The following is a 27230-nucleotide window of genomic DNA, read 5'->3' as shown; positions in this document are numbered from 1 at the left end:
CTATAGTCTGGACTTCTCTGGTGGCTCAGACAGTAAAGCGTCTGCCTACAATGCAGGAGACATGGGTTCAATCCCTGGGTCGGGAAGGTCTCCTGGAGAAGGAAATGGCAACCCACTCCAGTATTCTTGCCTGGAAAATCCCATGGATGGAGGAGCCTGGTAGGCTACAGTCCATGGGGTCACAAAGAGTCGGACACAACTGAGCGACTTCACTTCACTTCAACCTTAATGGGAATGTTTATAGTGTTTACCAAAATGCTGGCTTCTAGGTTTAAATAAACATGTAAATACCTACATCTGTCTATCTAGATACATAGATATAGATATGCACACATTTATACTCGTACAAATACATAGATGTATCGATTAAGTATTCATCAATTGTCAATTTTGTAAACATTTTTGTCAAAATTGAGGCAGAATTTATCACATGCTGAAATGTATTCAGTTCAGTTCAGTTCAGTTGCTCAGTCGTGTCCGACGCTTTGCGACCCCATGAATTGCAGCACGCCAGGCCTCTCTGTCCATCACCAACTCCCGGAGTCTACCCAAACCCATGTCCATCGAGTCGGTGATGCCATCCAACCATCTCATCCTCTGTTGTCCCCTTCTCCTCCCGCCCCCAATCCTACCCAGCAATAGGGTCTTTTCCAATGAGTCAACTCTTCGCATGAGGTGCCCAAAGTATTGGAGTTTCAGCTTCAACATCAGTCCTTCCAAAGAACACCCAGGATTGATCTCCTTTAGGATGGATTGATTGGATCTCCTTGCAGTCCAAGGGACTCTCAAGAGTCTTCTCCAACACCACAGTTCAAAAGCATCAATTCTTCGGCACTCAGCTTTCTTCACTGTCCAACTCTCACATCCATACATGACCACTAGAAAAACCATAGCCTTGACTAGATGGACTTTTGTTGGCAAAGTAATGTCTCTGCTTTTAAATATGCTATCTAGGTTTGCCATAACCTCTCTTCCAAGGAGTAAGCATCTTTTAATTTCATGGCTGCAGTCACCATCTGCAGTGATTCTGGAGCCCCCCCAAAAAAAAAATCTGACACTGTTTCCACTGTTTCCCCATCTATTTCCCATGGAGTGATGGGACCAGATGCCATGATCTTAGTTTTCTGAACATTGAGCTTTAAGCCAACTTTTTCACTCTCCTCTTTCACCTTCATCAAGAGGCTCTTTAGTTCTTCTTCACTTTCTGCCATAAGGGTGGTGTCATCTGCATATCTGAGGTTATTGATATTTCTTACATTTGTGATAAACTTTGTTTACTCTTTAATCCATTAAAATGGTGAAATATATTAGCCAATTTTGCTAACACTAAACTATTAGGAATGATTTTCCTAACACTAAATCATTCTTATACTCCTACGGGGAATTATTATCCGATGTCTTTTTTCCCTCAAGGTACTACTTGATTCTGTCCTGTTTTATTTTGTATTTTTTACAGTAGTATTTCTAAGGGTTGTTGTCGTTTAGGTGCTAATCGTGTCTGAATTTTCAGCCCCATGGACTGCAGCACGCTAGGCTCCTCTCCATCTTCAACTATCTCCCAGAGTTTTCTCAGATTCATGTCTATTGTGTCGATGATGCCATCTAACCATTTCATCCTCTGCCACCCTCTTCTCCTGCCCTCAGTCTTTCCCAGAATCAGGGTCTTTTCCAATGAGTTGGCTCTTTGAATCACATGGCCAAAGTACTGGAGCTTCAGCTTCAGCATTAGTCCTTCCAATGAATATTCAAGAGCTGATTTCCTTTAGGATTGACTGGTTTGATCCCCTTGCTGTCCAAAGGACTCTCAAGAGTCATCTCCAGCACCACGATTTGAAAGCATCCATTCTTCAGTGCTCAGCCTTCTTTTATGGTCCAACTTTCACATCTGTACATGACTGCTGGAAAAACCATAACTTTGACTATATAGACCTTTATCAGCAAAGTGATGTCTTTGCTTTATAATATACGTTAACGTTTGTCATAGCTTTACTTCCAAGGAGCAAGCATCTTTTAATTTCATTGCTGCAGTGATTTTGTAGCCCAAGAAAATAAAATCTGTTACTGCTTCCACTTTTCTCCTTCTATTTGCCATGAAATGATGAGACTGTATGCTATGATCTTAGTTTTTGAATGTTGAGTTTAAAGCCAGGTTTTTCACTCTCCTCTTTCACGCTCATCAAGAGGCTCTTTAGTTACTCTTCACTTTCTGCCATTAGGGTGGTATCACCTGCATATCTTAAGTTGATATTTTTCCCAGAAATCTTGATTCCAGCTTGTGATTCATCCAGCCCTGCATTTAGCATAATTGTACTCTGCTGTAAGTTAAATGAACAGGGTGAAAATATATCAATATTGAGTTATTAAAATAATTTTCATTTGCATCCTAAAATATACTAAAATTTTTAAATGTTGGAAATCTTTCCTATTTTGTATGTTCTGGAATGATTTAGCTAGCACTAACATCTACTATATTTGGTAGAATTTCTTTGAAGCACTTGAATCTGATACCTTTTCAGGAGTTAGATATTTGATTTTTTTTATACTATGTATGGTAATTAGACTAATTAGATTATTTATCTCTTTTGAGAGTAGTCTTGCTAATTAAAGCCATTTTTTTTTCCTTTAGGATTTTAAATAATATTTTACTATATTTGAACAAAGTACTCTGATTAAATCATTTTTGTTTCCTCTTGCTGCTCAGTCACCCAGTTGTGTCCGACTCTTTGTGACCCCATGGATTTAGCACACCAGGCTTCCTTGTCCTTCACTATCTCCTGGAGTTTGCTCAAACTCATGTCCATTGAGTCGGTGATGCCATCCAACCATCTCATCCTCTGTCGCCCCCTTCTCCTCCTGCCCTCAATCTTTCCCAGCATCAGGATCTTTTCCAGTTGTTTCTTCTACCTGTGGCTATTTCCTTACTCTGATTTCTTGTTGTATGTTTGTGCTTATTGTTTGTTTTTTCATTAAGTTAGTATGTGAGTGACAGTTTAGCCAGGGAAACGGAATCCATCCTAAGTATCCTAGGAAGGTATTTACTATAAAGGGTCATATGTTTACAAAATAGTTGGAAAAGTTGGGGAAGTAAAAGTCAAAGAGAGACCTATTTAGGTCTCAGAGTTGCTCTGGCTACTAAAGAGGTGGAATGTGTTGAACATTCCAGAAATTCCTGCTGAGGATTAGAGCTAAGCCAACACTGGAGTAGATGATTCCCAGAAAAACGTCTGGAGACTACAGCAGACTTCACATCTGCCAGAGCCCATGTTTTAAATCCCTGCTGCCAGGGACATGATGCTGTGGCTCGGACCACATCATGTGCTCAAGCATTTCAGTGATGGGATCTATCTGACAGCCTCACAGACAAGAGATGTAGAGATTGCAGTGCCAATCTGGAGCCCCTGTAATCCAGGGAAGAATGAGAAAGAGGGGAATGAGCTGAGCTGTAGGTTGTTATGCTTGAGGATAACCTCCTCTCCAAAATATCAGCTTCTGGATTCACCATTTTCTCTTTCCTGACATACTGACTTCTGCTTCACATGTTTGTCTGCATCCAAATATAATGATGTCTGTTCATTTTCTAATATGTTGACTTCTGTTCCAATCTGTATCAATTCCTTCTTTCTGCTTCCTTGAAAGTAAAAGTGAAAGTCGCTCAGTCGTGTCTGACTCTTTGCGACCCTATAGACTATACAGTCCATGGAATTCTCCAGGCCCTATTACTGGAGTGGGTAGCCGTTCCCTTCTCCAGGGAATCTTCCCAACCCAGGGATGGAACCCAGGTCTCCCACATTGCAGGCAGATTCTTTACCAGCTGAGCCACCAGGGAAGCCCTTGAGCTATCCTTTTTTCTAACCCCATAATTATTAGATTCATTTATTTCCATTCATGCTTATCTTTATCAATGTAAGTATTTAAGGCTGTGAAATACCCTCTGAATCTTACTTTCAGCTACACACCATAAATTCTGTTTTATAGCATTTTTGTCATCGTCGTTTTCTTAAGTGAATTTTACTATGAACCTTATGACCACTCTCCTGTTTTGATCTTGTTTCTAGGAATTACTAAAGCTTTCCAAGCAACACTTTACATTTTCCCTTTCTTTTTTCCTAAGCATATACTTTCTTCCTTATCTGCTTGTGGTCTATCAGTGCACTCAACCAAACGCTGCAGTGTTCCTTAGAAGGAGCATTTGGACATGTATCCAGCCATGTTAGTTGCCATGGGTTGCTATTGGCATCTAGTGGGCAGGATCCAGGGATGCTAAACATTTTACAACATGACAACCATGCTGCACAGCAAATAATGTTTTTACCTAAAATGCCAATAGTGCCCCACTAGGAAAAGTGAGAGGTCCCCAATGTCACCAGCTTAAAAAAAGTAACTGGCCAAGTCAGAACTTAGAAATGAGTTGGGCAAATTCAGTGTTTTCCCTTTAGGTTATATTTTCCCTATCATGTTGTTACTAAAATTATTCCAGGAGTGACTAGATCTAGATTTCCCTCTTATCCAATTAATAGGTGAAAGCTTGGGACTTGACTGACACCAAAGTCAGACACACATCTCCACCAGAAGGAGAAGTGAATATGTTAATACAGTACACTTCTGTTTCTGTTTCAAAGCAAAGCAATTTCCTGTTTGCTTCATTGAGAGCCTGTTCCCTGCTCAGGACCAGCAGGATCATTTGGTCTGACTCTTTGTTAAAACTTGAGCATAAGAATGTCACATGTCACATGAGTGTCACATCTTCAGTCTCAAAACCGGAAACCAAACCAAAGCCATTATTCGTAGAGTCACACCAAAAATGCCAGAAGACTTTGGTGAGAAAATTTAAAAATGGACTTTTAAGTGGTCATGTAAGTGGAGAGAAAAGTTGAATTTTCCTTCTCTACTCATTAGAACTGACCTCCAACGGTTTTAAAAAATGGTACTCTTGTTCAGTATGTCCTCCTATAAATTTTGTCATAAAGATTAGTTGGCTTAATTTAAGGGAGTTCACAAGATTCTCTACAGAACAGCTTTAGAGTGACATGTGCTTCTTTTTTTCTAATTTAATAGTCTCTTATTCCCTGTTAGCAAGTGGAAAAATAGGTTCATAAAACATTGATTCAGATTTCATCTCTGCACTGATACATGGGTGAATCATCAAAATTGTGTCCAGTTCTTCCCAGTACTGTAGAATATACCTATAGAATATACCTATATGCCTGTATTTTGATGATTTCTTGTCAAGCATTATTAAATCACTGGGCTTCCCTGGTGGCTCAGTGGTAAAGAATCTGCCTGCAATGCAGGAGACCCAGGTTCGATCCCTGGGTTGGGAAGATCCCCTGGGGCAGGGCATGGCAACCTACTCCAGTATTCTTGCCTGGAGAATCCCGTGGACAGAGGAGCGTGGCGGGCTACAGTCCATGGGGTCACAAAGAGTCAGACGCGACTGAGCACACAGTACATTAACTCACTACAGTCGTCACTCTTATTGGTTCCAGGATACCCCACAGATACCAAATATATAAATAAAATGGTGTAGTATTTGCAATAAACAGTGAACATCCCCCTGAATACTTTTAAAATCATCTCTAGATTACTTATAATACGTAATAATAATGTAAATGCTGCTGCTGCTGCTGCTGCTAAGTCGCTTCAGTCATGTCCGGCTCTGTGCGACCCCATGGACTGGGCCCGCCAGGTTCCTCTGTCCATGGGATTCTACAGGCAGGAATACTGGAGTGGGTTGCCGTGCTCTCCCCAAGGGGATTTTCCTGACCCAGAGATCGAACCTGAGTCTCATGCATTGCAGGTGGATTCTTTATCATCTGAGTCTCCAGGGAAGCCCAAAATGATACACAAATAGCTGTAAATACAAGGGAAATGTTATATAAAAAGTTGCTGGCACGTAGCAAATGCAAGTTTGTTTTTTAGAACTCTCTGGAATATTTTCCCCAGTTTTTTCCATCTGTAGTTGGTTGAATCAGCAGATTTGGAACACTTAGACAAGGAGAGGTGACTTGATCTTAGAAGTTACTGAATTTAATGAAATTGGCCAATGGTTGAAAAACCACTTAACAAGTGTGGGAACAAATTAATCCATGCATGCTACACTCTCTGCCCTCTGGAAATTTGATCTAAGTTATCAAATTACCTACATATGGGCTTCCCCGGTAGCTCAGCTGGTAAAGAATCCACCTGCAGTGCAGGAGACCCCAGTTCAATTACTGGGTCAGGAAGATCCCCTGGGGAGAAGGGATAGGCTACTGACCCCGGTATTCTTGGGCTTCCCTGGTGGATCAGCTGGTAAAGAATCCACCTGCAATGCGGGAGACCTGGGTTCAATCCCCGGGTTGGGAAGTTCCCCTGGAGGAATATTGGCAACTCACTCCAGTATTCCTGCCTAGAGTTTCCCCATGAACAGAGGAGCTTGAAGGGCTACAGTCCACTCAGTTGCAAAGAGTCAGACACAAGTGAGCAACTAAGCAAACACATAGCACATTTATATATCTCAACCAAACTTTGTCACTAGCTTCACCATAGAATGTCTGTTAAAAAGAAATGCAAGAAGGCAAAGTGGTTGTCTGAGGAGGCCTTAAAAAATAACAGAAGCAGAAGAGATTAAGAAGAGGTGGCAAGAATACACAGAAAGACTACACAAAAAGATCTTAATGACCCAGATAACCACGATGGTGTGGTCACTCACCTAGAGCCAGACATCCTGGAGTGTGAAGTCAAGGGGGCCTTAGGAAGCATTATTACAAACAAAGCTAATGGAGTGATGGAATTCCAGCTGAGCTATTTAAAATCCTTAAAGATGATGCAGTTGAAGTACTGCACTCAAATGCCAGCAAATTTGGAAAACTCAGCAGTGGCCACAGGACTGGAAAAAATCAGTTTTCATTTCAATCCCAGAGAAGGGCAGTGCCAAAGAGTGTTCAAATTACTATAAAATTGTGCTCATTTCACATGTTAGTAAGGCTATGCTCAAAATTCTTCAAGCCACACTTCAGCAGTATGTGAACTGAGAACTTCCAGATGTGCAAGCTGGATTTAGAAAAGGCAGAGGAACAAGAGATCAAATTGCCAACACCCGTTGGATCATAGAAAAAGCAAGATGATTCCAGAAAAACATCTACTTCTACTTCATCAACTATGCTAAAACCTTTGTGTGGATCACAACAAACTATGGAAAATTCTTAAAGAGATAAAAGTATCAGACCATCTTACCTGTCTCCTGAGAAACCTATCTGCAGATCAAGAAGCAACATGGAACAAAAGACTGCTTCAAAATTGGAAAAGGAGTATGTCAATGCTGTATATGTCACATATATATATAGTATTTAACTTACGTGCAGAGTACATCATAAGAAATGCCAGGCTGGATGAATCACAAGCTAGAATCGAGATTGCCAGGAGAAATATCAATAACCTCAGATATGCAGATGGTACCACTTTAATGGCAGAAAGTGAAGAGGAACTAAAGAGCCTCTTGGTAAGGGTGAAAAAAGAGAGCGAAAAAGCTGGCTTAAAACTTTACATTCAAAAAACGAACATCATAGCATCCAGTCCTGTCACCTCATGGCAAATAGATGAAGAAAAAGTGGGAACAGTGACAGATTTTATTTTCTTCAGCTCCAGAATCACTGCGGATGTGACTGCAGCCATGAAATTAAAAGATGCTTGCTCCTTGGAAGGAAAGCTATGTCAAACTTAGATAGCATGTTTAAAAGCAGAGACATCACTTTGCCGACAAAGGTCCATATAGTAAAAGCTATGGTTTCTCCAGTAGTCATGTATGGATGTGAGAGTTGGACCATAAAGAAGGTCGAGCTCTGAAGAATTGATGTTTTTGAACTGTGGTGTTGGGGAAGACTCTTGAGAGTCCCTTGGACTGCAAGGAGATCAAACCAGTCAATCCTAAAGGAAATCAACCCTGAATATTCATTGAAAGGACTGATGCTGAATCTGAGGCTCCAATACTTTGGCCACCTGATGTGAGGCGATGACTCACTGAAAAGACCCTGATGCTGGGAAAGATTGAAGGCAGGAGGAGAAAGGGACGACAGAGGATGAGATGTTGGAGTTCACAGCAGCCCACTCCAGTGTTCTTGCCTGGAGAATCCCACAGACAGAGGAGCCTGGTGGGCTACAGCCCATGGGGATGCAAAGAGTCAGACCCCACTGAAGCAGTTGAGAGAGAGATCGTCCTGGAAGCTTTCTGAACCCCATTATTTACAGGTTTCTATAGAGATTTTATTACACAGGCAGAATTGTTAAATCGTTGGCCATTGGTAATTGAACTAAATCTCCAGCCTGTCTCCCCTCCCCAGAGATCTGGGGCTGGGCTGCAAACCCTCTCATCACACCTCGGTCTTTCTGGGGACCAGCCCCATCCATAAGCTGTGCAGGGCTCCCCCTCACCAACCAGTCCACTCAGCAGCTCACAAAGGAGACTCCAAAGGTTCTAGGAACTGTTCCAAGAACCAGGGACAGAGACCAAGTATTCATCTTTTACTATATCACACCTGTGTAGCAGGAGACATTCAAGTGGCAGCTTCTGATATTTCCTAGAGCAGCAGGTCTCAAAGTGTAGTCCGCAGGGCAGCAGCTCCTGGACATCTGAGCACGTAAGTGTTAGAAACTTACGTCCTCAGGACCCAACCCAGGCCTGCCAGATCCAAGGCTCTGGAAGTGGCCGGGAGTCTGTGTGTAAGCTAATGAGAGGATTCAGATGTTCACTTGAGTCCAGGAACCCCTGAGCATGGGAAGGTGCTTGGTCAGAGGACGGGGTGTGGGCCTCCCTTAAAGGGATGAGAGGACTTCCACCAGATGTGTTGTGGACAGCGATTCAGGACCAAGTTCCACGTACAGACACAGCTGTGGATGGGCTCTGGGGGTCAGAGGACCAGGGGAGATGTAGGTTCAAGAGGGATGCAGTGGGGCTGGAGGACAAGGCTGGGAGGTCTCCAGTTTAATGAGAGAAGACCAGGCTTTTAATCTGGGAGCGGCGTGAGTGTGTGTGAGTGTGAGTGTGTGTATGTGTATGTAAAGGAAATATAGGTGGTATCAGTTAAATAGTGGACTCGGAGCAAGGCATGGGAGTGGGAATCAGGGGCAAATAAGACTGATCCCTTGACTACACAGAGACCACAGAGCCCTGGAGAAGGGCCTTCAGCAAGCCTGCTCTGAATGCACGTTGATGGATTGTGTATCTGTTAGACGGTCGGCTCCATGAGTCCAGGAGCCAAGATGGGATAGGGGGCAGATTGTTTCACCAAATATAAGTTGGCACCAGTAGCGAGGCACACATTTAAAGATGTTAAAATGTAGGCAGGGGTGGGGTGCTTCCCTTGTGGTCCAGTGATTAGGAATCTGCCTTCCAGTGAGGGGACAGGGGTTCAATTCCTGGTCAGGGAACTAAGATCTGACATGTCTCGGGGCAACAAAGTCCATGCACCGCAGCCTCTGAGCCCACACACTCTGGAGGCCACACGCCACAAGGAAGAGCCTGCATGCAGCCAAAAATAAAAATAAATATATATATTTTTTGAATGTAGGGGGAAGATACAAGCCATCTTAGAACTGATGAAATCCACTAATAAAAATCATCAGGACAGATCAGAGAAGTGGAATATCATAGTCAGCCAAATGTCATTCATGCAAAGGCAGGCTAATAATACACAGGAGAAAGGTTTCCAGAGACGTCATTAGGTCTTCACCTGCTTTTACCACAGAACGTGTCTGTGAGTCTTCACCGCGCATCCCTCTCTCTCACAGGGCAGATGACCACGAGAGCAGGCTGCTACAGAGACCTGCGGGTCCTGGTGAACGCCTCCTTCTGCATCCCCGATGCCCGGCCAGTCACAGGAGTCGTGCCCTGCAAGGTGTCCGCCTGTCCCCCAAGGTAAGAACTGCCGTGTCCCTCTGAACGGGTGTCAGGGGTTTGCAGGTATAACGCCGTCCTCGGGGCTCCTGGGTCTGGAGACTAGAAGTGCCAACCGCGGCCACGTAATCTGATGGCAGAAGCAAGAGGAGCAAGAGCTGCCTGAACGGTGAGCCACAGAAAGTGCGCTCGGGTTGGGGCGGGCCTGGCCAGGCTGGGCAGGGGCATGGAAGGTCTTGGAGTGGACGGTGCTGGCTCTGGCTCTTTCAGCTCAGGCTGCGGGAGGGGCAGCGGGCTGTGGGCAGGGGAGCTCTTTCCCACTCAGCCTCCATGCCTTCCCCCGGCGTCTCCTTTCCTTACCAACTGAAATGTGTTAGAAGAGCCCGTGGCGAGGCCTGTCCCGGCTGTCTGGAGAGGGTGGACCCTGCACGCGTGTGGCAGCAGGCCTCGGTCACCTCGGTCACCCGTCCCCGGCACCGCCACCCTGACACGCTCCTCTAGAATGCGCCGGTCCCCTGACTCGGGCGTGGGCAGGAGCCCAGGGGGGCAGCCGAGGTCCTGCCCTGCCTCCCCCAGCCGTCACCCCCCAGGCTCGTCCACGGTCTGTCTGCATCTCCCTGGCTTCATCGTCACAGAGGGGTTGTGAAAAGCATCCGAGTAACATATTTACAAAAGAGAAGCTCACTAGGCCCTTCAGACAGCCGAGGCACTCGCCGCTTCGCCTGTGGTCACATGCGTCTCGGTTTTAAAGACCCGCAGTAGCTGGCTTTGCTGAACTTCGCCTCAAAAGCAGAAAGCGGGGTCTATGGGGGCTTCCCATGTGGCACAGCGGTAAAGAATCCGCCTGTCAGGGCAGGAGACACAAGAGACACAAATTCAAACCCTGGGTCAGGAAGATCCCCTGGAGGAGGAAATGAATACTTTCCTTCCAGTATTCTTGCCTGGAGAATCCCACGCACAGAGGAGCCTGACGGGCTCCAGTCCATGGGGTCGCAAAGAGTCGGACACAACTGAGCACAAGGACATATTATTATATATATTCTATTATACTTTATTACATTACATTACATTACATTATATTAGTACCCTCACCTTGTACTAATCAGGGCAGTGTAGGTCAAGGATGTGTTGAGGGAATCCATGTAAAAGCTCTCACTCAGTCCAGGACATGTGCTAAAACACTGACTGAATCTTGGCTGTTTGCTTTTTCGCCTGGAAAGAAGAAACAAGTTCGCATTAGTTATTTACTTGGTCTGTGAAGCAGAACCATCAATGACAAACACGGAAGAACAAACCTATGTGACATGCATCCATCCTTGTGCACTGTCATATTACCAACTGAATTGGGAAAATCGATCTTAATTTTAAAGCTGTTCTGAAGGAAATGGCAACCCACTCCGGTAGTCTTGCCTGAAGAATCCCAGGGACGGTGGAGCCTGGTGGGCTGCCGTCTATGGGGTCGCACAGAGTCGGACACGACTGAAGTGACTTAGCAGCAGCAGCAGTTGTCCTCTGAAATGTAAGATACATTTCTTTCTCGCCCAGAATACTGCCAGTTTTTCCTTCCTAATTAAATGAGCGGCACACCCAAGCTTTATATTGACGCCTGGGAGAGCCTGTGTCTTTCCTACTAGACTGCCTCCTGCGAGGCGTCCATCCATGGCCCTCTCAAGCGGAGCGTCCACCCCCTTCCCTGGGCCCCACAAAGCCCCCCGCGGCTACAGGGCAAGGCTGCATGCTCGGCCTCCCACCGTCTTTGGCTGACCGGGCGGGGACAGAGGATGGAGCCGGGGCGCAATGTGCTGTCTCCTGCTCCTCCCGAAGGACCCAGGGCGGGGCGGGGAGCGTTAAAACATCTTAATCACAGGTCGTCTTCTTTTTAACGGACGTGAACCAAAAAAACAGCCCTGCTGGTGGGAGCCCCCGGCCTCCCCCCATCGGTCTCCATCCACACGTGCGCACCGCCGCGTCTAGGGCGCACAAGTGCCCCGGGTGCGAGCCCAGGTCGTAAATCTCCGCGGGCAGAGAGCCAGGAGTCCGGGAGCCTCCCAGCCTGGAGGAAGGTGATCTCAAATGTCTGCGAGGCGGGGGCCGGCGGGGTATCCCGGCCCGGCCGTGGAGCATCAGCACTTCGCGCCGCGCCGCTGGGACCGAGCGAGGCCCACGCGCCGCCGCCTCCGCGCTCCGGGAAGGAGGCTCCGGTGGCCCCGCGCGGACGGCAGCGCGCGGCGCTCCCCCCAGCTCATTTGAGCGAGGATCAGGCATTTTTATGGCTTGCTTTTGACACAAGAGCCATAAATAGCAGGGATATTTCGATTTCTCGGTTTATCTAAATGGAGCGGCTCTTCCTGTCATATCGCTCTTGTTTTCCAAGCACAAGCGCTCTCTGCATGCCTTCCTGGTCAACCGGCTGAAGGTAGAACGAGAGGAAATACTTTCCAGATGGTCAACGGATGCTTCGCCTCTCTCTGCAGTTTTCTTCTAGGAATGCAGAGGAAGGCTATAGATAAAGCGTCTTGTCATTCGATACCTCCTCCCGGTACAAACGGAGCCTGTCTCTGTTTTCCTCGGGCTTGGTCTTTGGACGGTCCTATCGTTTCAGTCTACACTTTGCTGACTCCTACAAAACCCATTAGCAGAACTGTTCCTTTTACAACCGAGATCCAGACGAGGGTGACTGCGTCCATTTGGTAGAAATGAGAGAGGAGATGCAGCAGGGCAACAGTCATGTTCCAGTGATCATGAAGATTATGTTCTTACAGCAACACTGCCAGCGACAGGAAAGGGAGCAGTTAACAGTTGTCCTACAATTGATGCTTTCCAACTGTGGTGCTGGAGGAGACTCTTGAACAGCAAGGAGATCAAACCAGTCCATCCTAAAGGAAGTCAATCCTGACTATTCATTGGAAGGACTGATACTGAAGCTGAAGTTCCAATATTTTGGCCACCTGATGTGAAGAGCCAACACATTGGAAAAGTCCCTGATGCTAAGAAAGACTGAGGGCAGGAGAGGGGGGCAACAGAGGACAAGATGGTTGGATGGCATCAGTGACTCAATGAACATGAGTTTGAACACCCTCTGGGAGATAGTGAAGGCGGCTGGCATGCTGCAGTCCATGGAGTCACAAAGAATCAGACACAACTGAGCAGCTGAGCAACAGCAACTTGGATTTTTTAAGCCTTGAAAATATGAACACCCAGTAGTGTACAGGTTACCCAGGGAATGAAAAGGACCCTGGTCACTGAGGTGGTCCATATGTGTGAAAGGGTTCAACTCCCAGGATGTTAAGAAAGTATTTCCGTTCATTTAATTATTAGAGTGACTGGGAATAAACTAGCTGCAGGCCTGGCTTCCTGGGTGTATTACCTGCCCCATGGCTCAGGGCCCTGTGCTGGAAAAGTCCCCCACTTGGTTTAATTCTCTGATGCCGCCAGCTCGAAAGCCTTCACGGTTTTGCACCTTGCACCAGATTCCACAAATGACAGAGCCAGTCCTCCCGCCTAGCGGCCCAACTTCTGCCTCAGCATCATTTTCTGGGGTCTGTGGGAATCGTACTAGAGTGTCTCTTCTTTTAGTAAATCAATTACACATTCCCCTTGAGTTTGGAGCGCAACTTCATTTACTTTCTTTTTTTCTATTTAATTTTATTTATTGTTTGTTTTTTATATCCATTCATTTATTTTTAATTGGGCGATAATTGTTTTACAATATTGTGTTGGTTCCTGCCGTACAGCAACATGAATCAGGCACAGGCATACGTACGTCCCCTCCTTCTTGAACCTCCCTCCCACCTCCCACCCCGTCCCACCCCTCTTGGTTGTCAAACCCAGAGCGCCGGGTTTGAGCTCCCTGCATCATACAGCAAATTCCCGTGGCTGTCCATTCCACGTTCGGTGACGTCTGTGTTTCCATGGTACTCTCTCAAGTTGTCCCACCCTCTCTTTCCCTCACTGTATCTCTTTTCAAATCATGGATTCCTCTGGTGACACGGCAGTGGCGGACGTGAAGGATGTAGAAGACTTGGTACAATCATCTTCTGTTTTCTTTCCACTTATGGGATGAGCATCAGCTTTGCCGAGCTTCAGAACACTTGCGGATGCGTGAAGTCACAGTGAGGGGAGCTTTACAGAGCCCGCGTCCTCCGGGGGCCTCAGTTCCATCTGCTGTTCTTCTGGGACTGAGCTGACTCTGTCAGGGAACCTGCTGCTACATATGGTTCACGCCCACAGATGCCACCTCCCTAGGGGCCGTTCCTCTTCTTTAGAAACCTTGTCTTCCCACCGCTGCACCCCCACTGAAAAGGCATCTGGCTGTCCCCTTTTAACCAGAGAAACCGAAAACGTTAGGCCATCTCTGTACTTGACCGTCTTTGGAGAACCATTCGGTGTAAGGTGTGAAGTTGCCAGTGTGGGGACTGAGCATCGTGACTTGACCAGGTGGCTGTGTCATCACCTGGATGTGACAGTATCTCAGTGTAAAAAGGGGTGTCTTACTGTACCTCCCCAAGAAAGACATCGCTGAACCGAAACAATGAAGTCAGAATACATTCAGGCTCATAAAGGTGTTTGTTACAATGCATCCGTAATGGAAACCATCATAGTGACGTTTGTTACGATAACCCATAATGAAAACCAAGTTGCAAATATGGACAGACTGGTCCTAATCAAGGCTGACTTGACTTGTTTCATCGGTCACTGAAATATTAACATGGAAAAATCATTGCAGAAGTGGGGATATGGAAGTGAGCTAACTATTTAGATCTGGATTCATCATTTCACACCAGAAATCTGCCTTATGTAGTTCCGTAAAATATTTTGGGTTTTTTGGTTTTTTTTATCTGTGTATTTGTCTTGCTTTACTTCTTTTGTTTTGGTGCATGTTTGTGTGTCAGTATATGTGTGTGTGTATTTTGTCGTTTTGTATATTTATCCATGTGAGCAAAGGCAGAATGGCACTTTGGGAATACTTTTATATTTCAGGGAACTTACTTGGAACTTACTTACAAAGGTTAAATAATACCTCTAATGTTCATAATACTTTTATTATTCTGGTCTTGAGACCTCAATATGATGAACAAAATTCACCAAGTGTCCTATTAATACAGATGATAGCATATGCTTCAAATATGTTGGAATAAAAAGGAAAATGAAACCTACCAATAGATAAATAGAATACACAGATGATAGATGGAAAGGTAGATAGGTAGGTGGCAATTAGAAAGATAGGTAGGTTGTTGTTCAGTAGGTAAGGCTTGTCCTACTCTTTGTGACCCCACGGACTGCAGCACGCCAGGCTCCCCTGTCCTTCACTCTCCCGCTCAAACTCATGTCCATTGATCCAGTGAAGCCACTCAACCATCTCATTCTGTGTCATTCCCTTCTCCGCCTGCCCTCAATCTTTCTCAACATAGGTAGGTAGACCTATAGATAAACAGAATAGACTTTACTAAAAATCTATATGTACATGTGTATATTCACTGCAAGTGTCCTAATCAGGTCTTCTGGAAATATTTGTTGAAAACTGAAGCCTCACTCAGAGTCACATCTTTCTGAGAGGAGAACTCAGTATGTTGTTTTTTAAGTAAGGTTAGACACCATTGTTTCACTGTCTGATCCATGAATTACTTACAATCATTGTGGTTTTGCATTTCTAAATTTATTGAGGCTTCAGGCGAATTTTTTGTTGTTCCAGATGTTACTACATTGAGATCAAAGAAAGAGTTAAAAAGTATGTCATTTTTAGCATTTCCAAGATTTCCGTTCTGCCTTAGGCATGGGAGTTTTTACAAATATTTTCTGTGGGAATGAAGGAATGTGTGTTTTGTGTTGTATTAGGGTTATTTATATGACAGATCAGGCTTCTTCTTTATTGAAGTATGTTCCATCTCGTATGTCTGTTTCTGAGAGAAATGGTTTAAAATCTCACGTTAAGATTTTTATTTTTCAGTTTCTGCTATTAATTTTGCTTTATAGTTAACATTAAAATCCTACTGTATGTTGTCAGGTAGGGGTCTAGTTTCTGCATCAATTGTTCTTTATATTGATCAATAGTCATGCTTATTCCTAATACTGCTTTTTCCCAACATTCCTAATATCGCTTTAGTGGATGATCTGTTTTTTTCATTGGCTTAATGGCATTCGGCTGCCTGTGCTTGTCTCAGGCCCATCTTACATTTCTTCATTCTCTTTATCTTTAAAAAGCTCTGTTATTAGCTTTCTATTCACCTTGAATAAATAATTTTCTGCTGGATTTTGACTTTATCAATCAAGTGTATCTTTTGCCTACAAGCTTAGCTTGTCTACGTGAGATGTGGCTGCCCGTGTACTGTTAATAAATCCAGGTCAGGATTTGGGACTTGAGTCTTCCGTCGTCTTTGCGTCTGACTGCTTCATGCCTGTTCTCCTCTCTAATGAATCGGTACAGTTCTCTTTCTACTCTTTTATGGCCTCTCCTGTAGGAAGTTCTACCTCCTCTCCTCCTTTCACTGCTTTTTGATATAGATAAATAAAACTGACAGCCATATAAATCAGTGCAACTTTAAAAGTATCTTCAGGTTGGCCACACACGATTATTATGAAGCTCTCTGAAGTAAGTGGTTTATAGAAAGAGCTAAGTGCACTGTGACAGAGCTCATACTGGAGCACATCTCCTTACAGATCGGGCTTGCAGTGCTGCTAGAGTTCTCTGGGTGCATTCTCTGCGGAGGGTGAGGAGGCAGACAGAAGGCACCTGTGGGAAGCGGCAGGGTCCAAGAGTGCACCGCCGGGGAGGCAGGGCCTGCTGCTCCTCCAGCGCTGGCAAAATTTAGGAAGCTTTGCATCATCAGCACCACGTGAGCATGTCCGCTGGGGGTCAGGGGCTGAGCAGAGACATGGGATTTCAAGAGAGGTGAGTGAGCAGAGCAGATGAGAACAGGCCCATCTCGGGTGAATCTCGCCATAAAGGACAGAAGGAACTGCACCTGGAAACGGCCACGAAGCCAAGGGGCGGCTGCTGCCCTCGTTTCCGTGGGAGAGCTGGTACGCTGAGCCCGCGCAGATTTGGGGGTGATCAGGGAGGGGACAGAGAGCAGCTGTGAGGGTGGACCCTCGGCAGGAGCAGGGACAAGCCCAGGCAAGTGGTGCCCGGACGCTGAGAAAATTCCTTCTGCAGTGCTTTTGTTTTTCCAGTGGCGGAAAAAAAAACTGTTTCTGTTACTGACCGCAGGTCTGGCTGCTCGCCGCTTGAAAGCCAATACTCCAGAGACAAGTGTTGGTACAAAGGAAAGTTTGCTTTCTTCAGGAGGCTGGCAACCTGAGAAGAAGGTGGACTCATGTCCAAAGGCCAACGCCCCACAAGCTGGTCAGGGGGAAGAGCTTTAAAGGGGGAGTTTCAGGGGTGCACAGGAGGGAGGGGGCTACATGCCACACAGTACAGTCGGCTCTTGACAGTCACCTTGGAAGTTGGTCACCTGTCGTCTGATCAGTGTCATCTTGGTTGTTTTAAGTACAGTTAGTCTTCAGTTCCTGGGGTGGTTTTTTCCCATTTCCTTGAGGCCAGTTCTTGGAACAGTGCAAGATAGAGCAGCTTATGTCACAGCTACAGTCTAGCCATCATGTAGGTAACTCCTTCCACTCGGTGGGGACTTTGGCATCTACAAAGCAGCTCAGAGTATATGATCTAAAATGTTACCCAGCCCTGAGGAGGAGCTAAAGGTCCTCGACTTCCGTTAATGGTTAAACTATTATCAATATTATTTTGTCCTCTTTGGTCTTTCTTTGCTTCAGGATTTTTGTCATTTCTCTGATGAAGTTTATTCTTGGGCTAAGGTTTTTCTGCAAGGCAAGAGTCAGGTAGAGGATGAGGGGCACCTGTCCTGGGAAGGCCCCCTAGCGTCCTGCTCCGTTACGCTACCTGGGAGTCGGGAAAGTAGCCTGCTGCCTTGAAGGGAAGGAGAGAGCAAGATGAGCAGTGCCCTGACCAGCCGCGTGAGTCAGGTGGGCACTTCCCTGAGCGCCCACTTGGGCCTACAGGTCCTACAGTGAGCCTGATCACAGAGGTCATGGGTACAGGTGTGTTGGCAGAGCTAGCTCAATAAGAATTAGGATAAAAAGAAAAAAAAATCCAAGAAGGTGAAGCGTTAGTTGCTCAATCGTGTCCAAACTCTTTGCAACCCCATGGACTGCAGCCCGCCGGGCTCCTCTGTCTATGGAATTCTCCAGGCAAGAATACTGGAGTGGGTTGCCATTGCCTCCTCCAGGGGATCTTCCCCACCCATGGATCGAATCCACGTCTCATGAGTCTCCTGCTTTGGCAGGCAGGTTCTTTACCTCTGGCACCACCTGGGAAGCCCTTAGGGAGCCTGTCTCCTTATTTTGTTTTAATGTATGAGAAGTCCAAGGCCATAGCATCAGACAAATCCCTGAACCTTCTCTTCAGAGGAAATGTGCAACCTACCCTGCTATCCCAGATTCAGAAGTCAGCGTGAACCTGAGAAGGGCAGGAGGGGACCTGGCCTTCTTTCTTCCCTGAAGATGAGCCCACAAGTCTGAACTGAGCAGCTCAAGGGAGAGGGCAGGGGAGGGAGTGGAAGAAGGCAAAGGTAGCATCTCCCTGTAGCCCTTCTAAGGGCTGTGCTCCTCTACCGCCTTAGAAAGGCTGCACTCTAGGCTGGCAGGATGCTCAGCTTCACATCTGTCTCCATAGCAACCTCTGCAGAGGGTGCGTTTCTGACTTATAGAGGCCCCATACAGGTCTTTAAGGTTTCAGACCAAACTTACAAGATGATACCATGTGGTAAAATGTGACATGGCACTTTTCTGCTCTCTGAAAAGCTACCTGAGTTATTTTGGAAGAAAAAAAAATTTTTTTCCCCATCATAATCCTGCTCCTTTTTGCCTGCCTTCCTCACCCCACCCCACCTCACCTCCACCACCTTAAAAAACTTTCAATAAATTTAAAAAGAAAAGATCACTGACCTTCCAGGACTAGGAAAATTGAGCAAATGAGTATAGTTAACTCAGGTAACCGTGAAAGAGCTTTAGCTTAAGAGGGCAACCAAACTAATTGACTAGAATTTGATACAGGACTTTAATAATTTATTTTGCAGTTCACATTAGAATTTGCTTAAGAATTCAGGTTAGTTTTGATGGACTTTTGATGTGTTGTCATGCCAAAGTCATCTACAAGCCACATGGTTTTGCCAAGCATATTCACCACCTGTGGCAACCTTATAACATTAAAGTCTCAGAAAAAAAAGGAGATATATTCATTAATTTTAGCATGTGGCTATGAGATATTGTGACAAGTATGAAGATCATCATTGAATCTTAAATTATTTTTCATCTTATTTTGCCAGTGTTCCTGCTTCAGCAGTCCCTATTTTATTTATAGTTTCTAAAAATATTACTTGTGATTCATTGCATTTTAAAGACATGCATAATTTTTAAACAGTATTCCCAGAGCCAAAGAGATCCTCATATATATTTGTTTAGATAAACTACATTTTCAATTAAAATACCCCTTTCAAGACAGAACTTCATTTCAACAAAGAAATGGTGTTGCAGGATGAAATAGGACCACATGACAGAATAAAAAATTCTGTGTTCAGCTTGATTTCTTTCCCTACAGGTTCCATGTTAGTTCAGGACCAAAGACCTAAAAGAGGACAGATTCTTAATACACTTCTGACTGTGATCACCAGGAATGTAATTGTCATAAGGACCACAGTCTCTCAGAATGTTTAGATTTGTCTGGATCCCACACAACATAGGAATACACACAAGTGTCCCCCCTCCTGCCTCCAGTTGCCACGTGATCACAGCCTTCTTGTATTTTTATGTCAAACAAAATTCCAACTATTGGGATTTTTAACTGTTTTCATACATTTATTGCATCTAACAATAAAAAAGAGAACTGAAGAGAAGAATTCACTTAAATTCTCAAAATTCAACATTTACACTAAACGTTGGTTTTTGCTTCTTGCATCTATCATTTTAATTGATTTTTTAAAGGCTGACTGTGAGAGGCCACACTCCCTGCCCCACCCACCCAGCCCCACTGACCAGGAGGAACAACTCCATTAGCTTGGTTCCCTCTTCTCGGGTCTGTCTCAGCATTTCTCAATACTGTGTGTAGTCATCATTTTCCTTTGTGTTGGCTTGGAGATCACCCTTTTATCCATCACAGGGGAGGCTGCAGCTCTTCAGCATCATTTTGTGTGACTCTCACATCACTAAGCTCTCTCTTCACACCAAATTCCTTTACCTCCATCCTTCCTTCCAGTAAGGTTATATCCCGTTGGTATTCACTGTTGACGTCGTTATTTATTATTCTCTGTTAAGCAGAACGTCCTGATTCTATATCCTTTTGTATATAAAGTTGTATTTTCTAAAAGTTAGTGATTGCCTGAAATTTTTTCTTTTTACATAAACCCTTAAAAAAATCAGTTCGTGAACTCATTTAACCAATACATGTTGAGTGTCTGCTCGTGCCGGGCACTTGGCATGTATCAACGGGATAAAGGTCCAAGTCTTGGGAAGCTTACTAGGGACAAGACAGTCAGTAATAAACATAGTGTATTTTTGAAACAATGGCATGTTTAGAGGGTGATAGGAACCATGGCTATAAAGGAAAAAATAAAGCAAGGCAGAGGAGATTGGAGCCTTGGGAGCAGAAAGGTCAGGGTGTCGGGCAGACCTCAGTGAGCAAGCGTGGACAGGGTTTATAGGAGGTGAGGGTGTCCCAGGTCTTCTCGCTTCTCGCTTGGTTAGACATGCCAGAGAGTCTCCTCTCCCCGGGAACTCACCCTGGGGCCTGGGCACTGGGGGAGCCGGTGCCACCGCCTCTGGCCCAGCCCGTCGTCCCGGACACCCCTTCTTTCGGTACCATGTGGATTCCACTGCTTCTTGATTGCCAGGCCGTTGTCTGTCTCTGTTGGCCGACACTGTATTTAGGAAACAGCCTCTTTCTAGTGTCTGAGAAAGTGCTCGGCAGGAGGGGTGGGGGGTGAACTTGCTGAGGCTTCAGGGATGACAGAGTTTGAGAGGAGAATTCAAGAGTGGAGGTCACGCTCACTTGGAGTTTTATGGGCATGACATCACCCTCTTCCTTCCCCTGCACCTGCTGAGAAGTCTGCTACTATTTGGATTCTCAGTCTTTTACTTGGAAACGGGTTTGTTTGTTTTTTTATGTTTACCTCTCCTTTTGTAAAATCACTAAGGTCTTTTGTTTATTCCCAGCTTTCTCATCTGCTTTCATGTTGTCGTATCTTCATTTGTTTGTTGAGCCCATATGGGCCCTTTCAGTTTAGGGGAAAAAAAGGGTTTAATCACCTCCCCCTTCATTCTGCACATTCTTGCCCTCTGAACTCTTCATGCATTAGACTTGGATTTTAATGTGCTTGTTTTCTTTGCAAATGTCCGTCTCTTTCTCTTTTCTGTTCTAGGAGATGTTTAAGATTTTACCTTTGAAGTTTTCTGCTATAGACAGTTTTGCTTGTTGTTAAATACCTGACACACACTTTTTTTTCTTCTTTTGTTTTTGATCCTTCCCTCTCTATTAAGACATTCTGCTTCTTTCTTTTCTTTTTGAAAATTCTAAAAAAAAATTAAAAAATTATATATTGTTGCCCTCCTGTTATTTTTCTTTTTTCCTCTCTCTTCATGTCCCACCTCCCTCTCCCTCCCTCCCTCGCCCCGGCCCCCCTTACCCACAGGTCCTACCCCCTCGGTATTGCTCTCCTCTAAGAGTCATCTGCTGGGGGTTCTCTTTCCCTTTTGTGCTGACGTCTCCCTCTGATGCCTTGCAATCGTTCTCTGTCCCGGCATCAAGACGCTCATTAGACAATCTCCAGGCTGAGACAGGGTTCTTCAGCAGCTCTGTCACTTGCCAGAGTTTCCCCCAGAATCATCTATTTCTCCCGTGGGTCCCGTTGGCAGACACATGTGTGTCAGGGGCGGGCCAGCAGAGAAGGGCCCTGGGGCTGGGGATCTCAGAGCCTCCCATTCTAACAGCCCCCTGGTTCTCCCACGTCAGCCTCTGCAGGGGAAACCTCCTTTCTTCATTAGCAGTGGGGGAGGCAGCAGAGGTGAACACGTGGACTTGGTCCACCACGTCTCCCTACAGGCATCTGTTGCAGTTGTCAGGTTGACAGCTAAACAGTCGTGAGATAACGAAATGGGCACAGTGCTGGGCTGTTAGCGGCGGCAAGTTGAAGCAAGGCAATGGAAATATGGAGGAAAATTATTGGAAATTTTTACACATGCCTGTGGTTAAATCAGTTCTGTATCGAGAAGAAAAGAAAGCAAGTTATCCCTACAGTGATCAGCACAGCCCAAATGACCCAGACGGTCGTGACTTCAAAAGTCCCTTGTCTGAGGAGCCCTCTCAGTTCCGGGCCAATCAGAGCAGCTGGCCACTCTGCCCTCTCCCCCACTGTGTCACTTGTAAGAGCTGAATCATGGTAGAAAATGCCTCATCTAAATGCTTATAACCAGTGGTGCTCACCGCTACATCACTTTCCAAAGAGGAGTAGAAATGCCCAAGGAACCCAGGCGCAGTGTCACTGAGGGGGTGTTAGTGGTTAGGGGGGTTATGTGGAGCCCCCAGAGCTGAGGCTGTCAGGTTCCTCTCCATCCCATCTGCCCTCCCAGTGTTGATGTTGCTATCCTTACAGGAGTTGACCTCAATTATATACACTTCAGGCCCCACCAAACCTAGATCTCCCGGATGATGGTGATGATGATAATGATAAAATCATACTACCTGGCAAGGGTCTAGTGCTCGCTGAAATGAGGGATTAAGTCATCAATTCTCAGAATAGCCTCAGTTATTATCTGGATACTGTTACCATCCCTGGGGTATAGATGTACAGACTGAGGCAGATGGGCTTTGGAGAGTGTACACAAGAAAATGATCAAGGAAGCTCTTCAACCAACGAGACAGCTGTTGTATATAAGTGAGTCAGTGTGAAACTGTATTCACAACTCCTTGTCTTCACTGGTTCTCTGTGTGTGTGTGTGACATAGAAAATAGAAGTCCCATAGGTTCCAATTTGTCCAGAGCCGTTCCAGTTTTTCCACAGCTGTTTAGTTCCTGATGTCCTACAATAAGTAATAGTGCTCTTTTATCCTAGTTTGGATGATGAACTATTTGGTTGATCTCCATATAACCCTTGCTCTCTAGATAATCATTTGGGAAAATTTGTTCTAAGACCTTGTCAGACACATTTCTTATAACAGTCACATGATATCTTTAAATTAATATGCGATGAAGTTTGTGTTTTTGGTAAAATCTTATTCATACAACAGATAAAGTTTTTCATACTTTCAGTTCAGTCCAGTCGCTCTGTCATGTCCAGCTCTTTTTGTGACCCCATGGACTGCAGCATGCCAGGCTTCCCTGTCCACCACCAACTCCCGGAGCTGGCTCAAACTCATGTCCATCGAGTCAGTGATGCCATCCAAACATCTGATTCTCTGTCATCCCCTTCTCTTCCTGCCCTCAATCTTTCTCAGCATCAGGGTCTTTTCCAGTGAGTCAGTCCTTCGCATCATGTGGCCTAAGTATTGGAGCTTCAGCATCAGTCCTTCCAGTGAATATTCAGGACTGAAATTACCCACAGATCCTACTCCCTCTGAATAGGATGAAAGTGAAAGCACCAGTTCTTCGGTGCTCAGCTTTCTTTATAGTCCAACTCTCACATCCATGTCTCACACCAGTGACATGGGACAATGTATGCTGCTGCTGCTGCTAAGTTGCTTCAGTCGTGTCCGACTCTGTGCGACCCCATAGACGGCAGCCCACCAGGCTCCACCGTCCCTGGGACTCTCCAGGCAAGAACACTGGAGTGGGTTGCCATTTCCTTCTCCAATGCATGAAAGTGAAAAGTGAAAGTGAAGCCACTCAGTCGTGTCCGACTCTTCGCGACCCCATGGACTGCAGCCCACCAGGCTCCTCCGTCCATGGGATCCTCCAGGCAAGAGGACTGGAGTGGGTGCCACTGCCCACGGCTGTAATCGCTTGACCAGCTCTAGCTCTCTTCCGTTCCACTGGTTTATCCTTCTGTGCCAGAACCTCACTGTGTGATGCCTGTAGCATTTTACAAACCAGTTGTCTTTCTTAAAACCTGCCTGGCTCTTCTTGAATCCTTTTTTCCAGATGAATTCATGTTGTCAAGCTAAAAAATATAAAAGAATTCTTATGACATTTCAGCTGGGGTTATTTTCCATTACTAGGTTGCTTTAGACCTAATTAGTTGAAAATTGAAATCTTGAAAATATAGAAGCTACCTACCAGGAAGCATGGTTTTTTCCTTCATCATTCCATTTAGTCATTGGGTTCTTCAAGAATAGTTCATAGATTTATTTCCATAAGTAAATATATTTTATTTTCCTGAATATTTCACAATTTATGCCATTATATTTTATTTAGTTATTCTTTTCTATAATGAAATAGTAACTTTGTAACCTGACACTAAAATTTTATATCTTTTAATTTTTCAGTAGTAAACATATATTTTAATATTATATTAATAAACTAATAGTGATAATGCTGACTTCCTTTTCTACTGTTTATCCTATTGTTCCCCTCCACCCCCACTTTAATGTCAATGGCATTTGCTTTCTGAATAATACTAAAATATGTTCTTTCTTTTTTCCTGATCCCTATTGGGCTGTATCCACATTTTTACAAGTAAGCACTGGCTCTTCACTTGATAAAAGCTGTCCATTGCATTTCTATTTGTTTGCCTTTTGGAAACTCCACTTGTTTCTGTTCTCTCAGGAGATACTGGATTTTGGCTATTGCCTTTTCTTCCTGACGTAGCAGTTTTATGGCAGACATGGAGGGGTTTAAGAAAAGAAGCTGACAAATCTGTTTTATGAAGTTTGTGAGGTTCTGCACGCAGCACGTGGTAAAGCTGACTTCCAGCCCCACCCCACCGCCAAGGAAGCCCACAGGGCACAGTCACCTTAGGATTTACAGCCACAGTGTCTCGGTGACTGTCCCTTGGATCAAGAATATTGGCCCTCTCTACACACACAGGTCTGTGGGCTTTACAGGCAAAAGATGGAAACTCACAGGGACCAAGAGACCACACCCTATGAGTGTCAACTGAAGTTCGGAGGGTTTATGTAAGTGACGTTGTGTCAGCCCCCAAGTCACTGAAGGACGCTTGAACTAGGATGCATTTTCATCATTCGAATAAGTGAACGCTTGTGATGTTAAATTTGTGAAGGAAAGAAAAACACGTCTCATTCTCCAGCCTGAGATTGATGAGGCCTGGGATCCCTGCACTCCCATCAGTCACTCCAGCCATCGCTGTGTGTGCTTTAATTACATAGATTTAATTGTGATTTTCATACATTTCATAACATTAGTCTGTGATTTGATTTGTGTGCTGCTTCTAATAGATAAAATCTTGTAATTATTTCATCTGATTGCTTCCTATTTTTATTTATTTAATATTTCTCTACTGTTGAAAGTGAAAGTCGCTCAGTCGTGTCCGACTCTTTGTGACCCCTTGGACTATACAGTCCATGGAATTCTCCAGACCAGAATACTGGAGTGGGTAGCCTTTCCCTTCTCCAGGGGATCTTCCCAACCCAGGGATCGAACCCAGGTCTCCCGCATTGCAGGCAGATTCTTTACTGGCTGAGCCACAAGGGAAGTTACTTTTCTAATTTTTGACTTATGGCCTTTTCACCCCTTGTTTTATTTAGGAAACATACAGTATATTTCTCAGTCTACTTTAGATGCCTGTACTGTTTAAAATCATATACTTAGGCCATTCTTTTTTGATTTATCAACTTCACAAACTAAAGCTGTTAAAAACACTATTTGGCAAAATAAGGTGATTAGTACGTTTCTACTTTCATTCTCTGCTGTTCACACTTCAGTACAGGCTTTAATCTTTGTTACAATTGCTTGCAGGTTTCTCATTTCCATTTGTCTTTAGTATTATTATTATTTTTTCATATCATGCACCTCTACCACTTCAATAATGATAGCATGTCAATTCTGTGTTACAATCATGACCACAGTTGTTTAAGCAAAACTGTCTGTTTAAATGGATCCAGTGGCTACTCATTGGAAGAGACCCTGATGCTGGGAAAGATTGAAGGCAGGAGGAGAAGGGGATGACGGAGGATGAGATGGTTGGATGGCATCACCTCCTGAATGGACATGAATTTGAGCAAACTCAGAGATAATGGAGGACAGGGAAGCCCGGCCTGCTGCAGTCCATGGAACACAAAGACTCAGACATGACTTAGCAACTGAACAATGAACGAAGTGGCCTCACCAGTCTTTTCTTTATACAATAGCTTTCTCACTCTTGAGTTTAACAGTTTAAATGTTTTCCTGGTCTGCAGGAGTATGTCTTAAGAGAGTTTTCAATTAGGATAATTAAATCATGAATTTCCTTTTAAAAAAAGTGTGTGCTCAGTCATGTCTGACTCTTTACATCCCCATTAACTGTAACCCACCAGGTGCTTCTGTCCATGGAATTTACCAGGCCAGAATACTGGAGTGGGTTGCATTTCCTACCCCGTGGGATCTTCCTGAGCCAGGGACGGAACCCACATCTATCGTATCTATCTCCTGCACTGGCAGGTGTATCTTTACCAACTGTGCCACCTGGGAAGCCAAACCTCCTTATCCATCTGGGAGCTTCCTTCTGTTGCTTCTCTCCTAGCTGCCTTTCACATCATTCTCTCGTCTTACCTCTTCCTTGTTTCTAAGTTCCCTGACAGTGTAAATCTATTTTGTAAAATTGTTTTTGATGAGCAAATCTTCTTTCAGAATACTTCATTTTCTTTATTTTTATTTTTTCTGAATGCTGTGTATCTCTTCTGCATGTGCATTTGATGGAAAGAGGGTTGTCTGCAATCTCCACCTAGGTTCCGTATAAAGTTCCTTTTTCTCAGCTTACTTCTGACCGAGGAATTTGCATCAAAGTCCTTTCCATCCCCAAATGGAGCTGATCTCCCTCTGCCTGGCCTTGTTCCTGTGGTGTACTTTTCCCAAGTGCCTTATGGAGCAAATATGGATGATGTGTAACGTGAGTAATCCCTCTGTTTTGATTCTTTTCATATGTTCACAACTTCTCAGCCATTTATTTGCTTTGGAGAAAAGGGATCTCTATGCTACCTCACTTGCACCATCTTTCCCAAAATCTCCACTATGATTTTTTTAATTAACCAAGAAAGGTTTCAGGGAAATGTGCTTTTTTATCAAGTTTTCAAAGAGTTTTCATACTCAACAAATGGTTGTGTGGCCTACCTGTGATTATCAAAGTCATTATCTCAAAATCCGGTCTATTGATCAAGAATAGAACCTGCCTTCCAGTGCAGAAGACATAAGAGATTAGTTCCCTCC

General features: G+C 44.7%; 1 protein-coding gene and 1 non-coding gene across 9 annotated transcripts in view; both read left to right on the top strand.

The window, feature by feature from the left end:
- ADAMTS16 (ADAM metallopeptidase with thrombospondin type 1 motif 16) overlaps positions 1-27230 on the top strand; it is a 183002-nt gene that overhangs the window by 123318 nt on the left and 32454 nt on the right. For all 8 annotated transcript variants that reach the window (XM_081523594.1, XM_081523586.1, XM_081523591.1 and 5 more), the window contains one exon: positions 9766-9892. In XM_081523594.1, coding sequence (XP_081379720.1) covers positions 9766-9892 — 127 coding nt within the window. The remainder of the gene's footprint in view (positions 1-9765; positions 9893-27230) is intronic.
- Positions 5251-5321, top strand: TRNAC-GCA (transfer RNA cysteine (anticodon GCA)). The gene has a single exon. It is a non-coding gene; the product is annotated as a tRNA-Cys (tRNA).

This window comes from Giraffa tippelskirchi, chromosome 8 (assembly GCF_054371585.1).
Source record: "Giraffa tippelskirchi isolate mGirTip1 chromosome 8, T2T-mGirTip1v1.2.pri, whole genome shotgun sequence".
Classification (NCBI taxonomy): domain Eukaryota; kingdom Metazoa; phylum Chordata; class Mammalia; order Artiodactyla; family Giraffidae; genus Giraffa; species Giraffa tippelskirchi.
The sequence above is the reverse complement of the archived record's forward strand: the minus strand, read 5'-3'. Positions and strand labels throughout refer to the sequence as shown.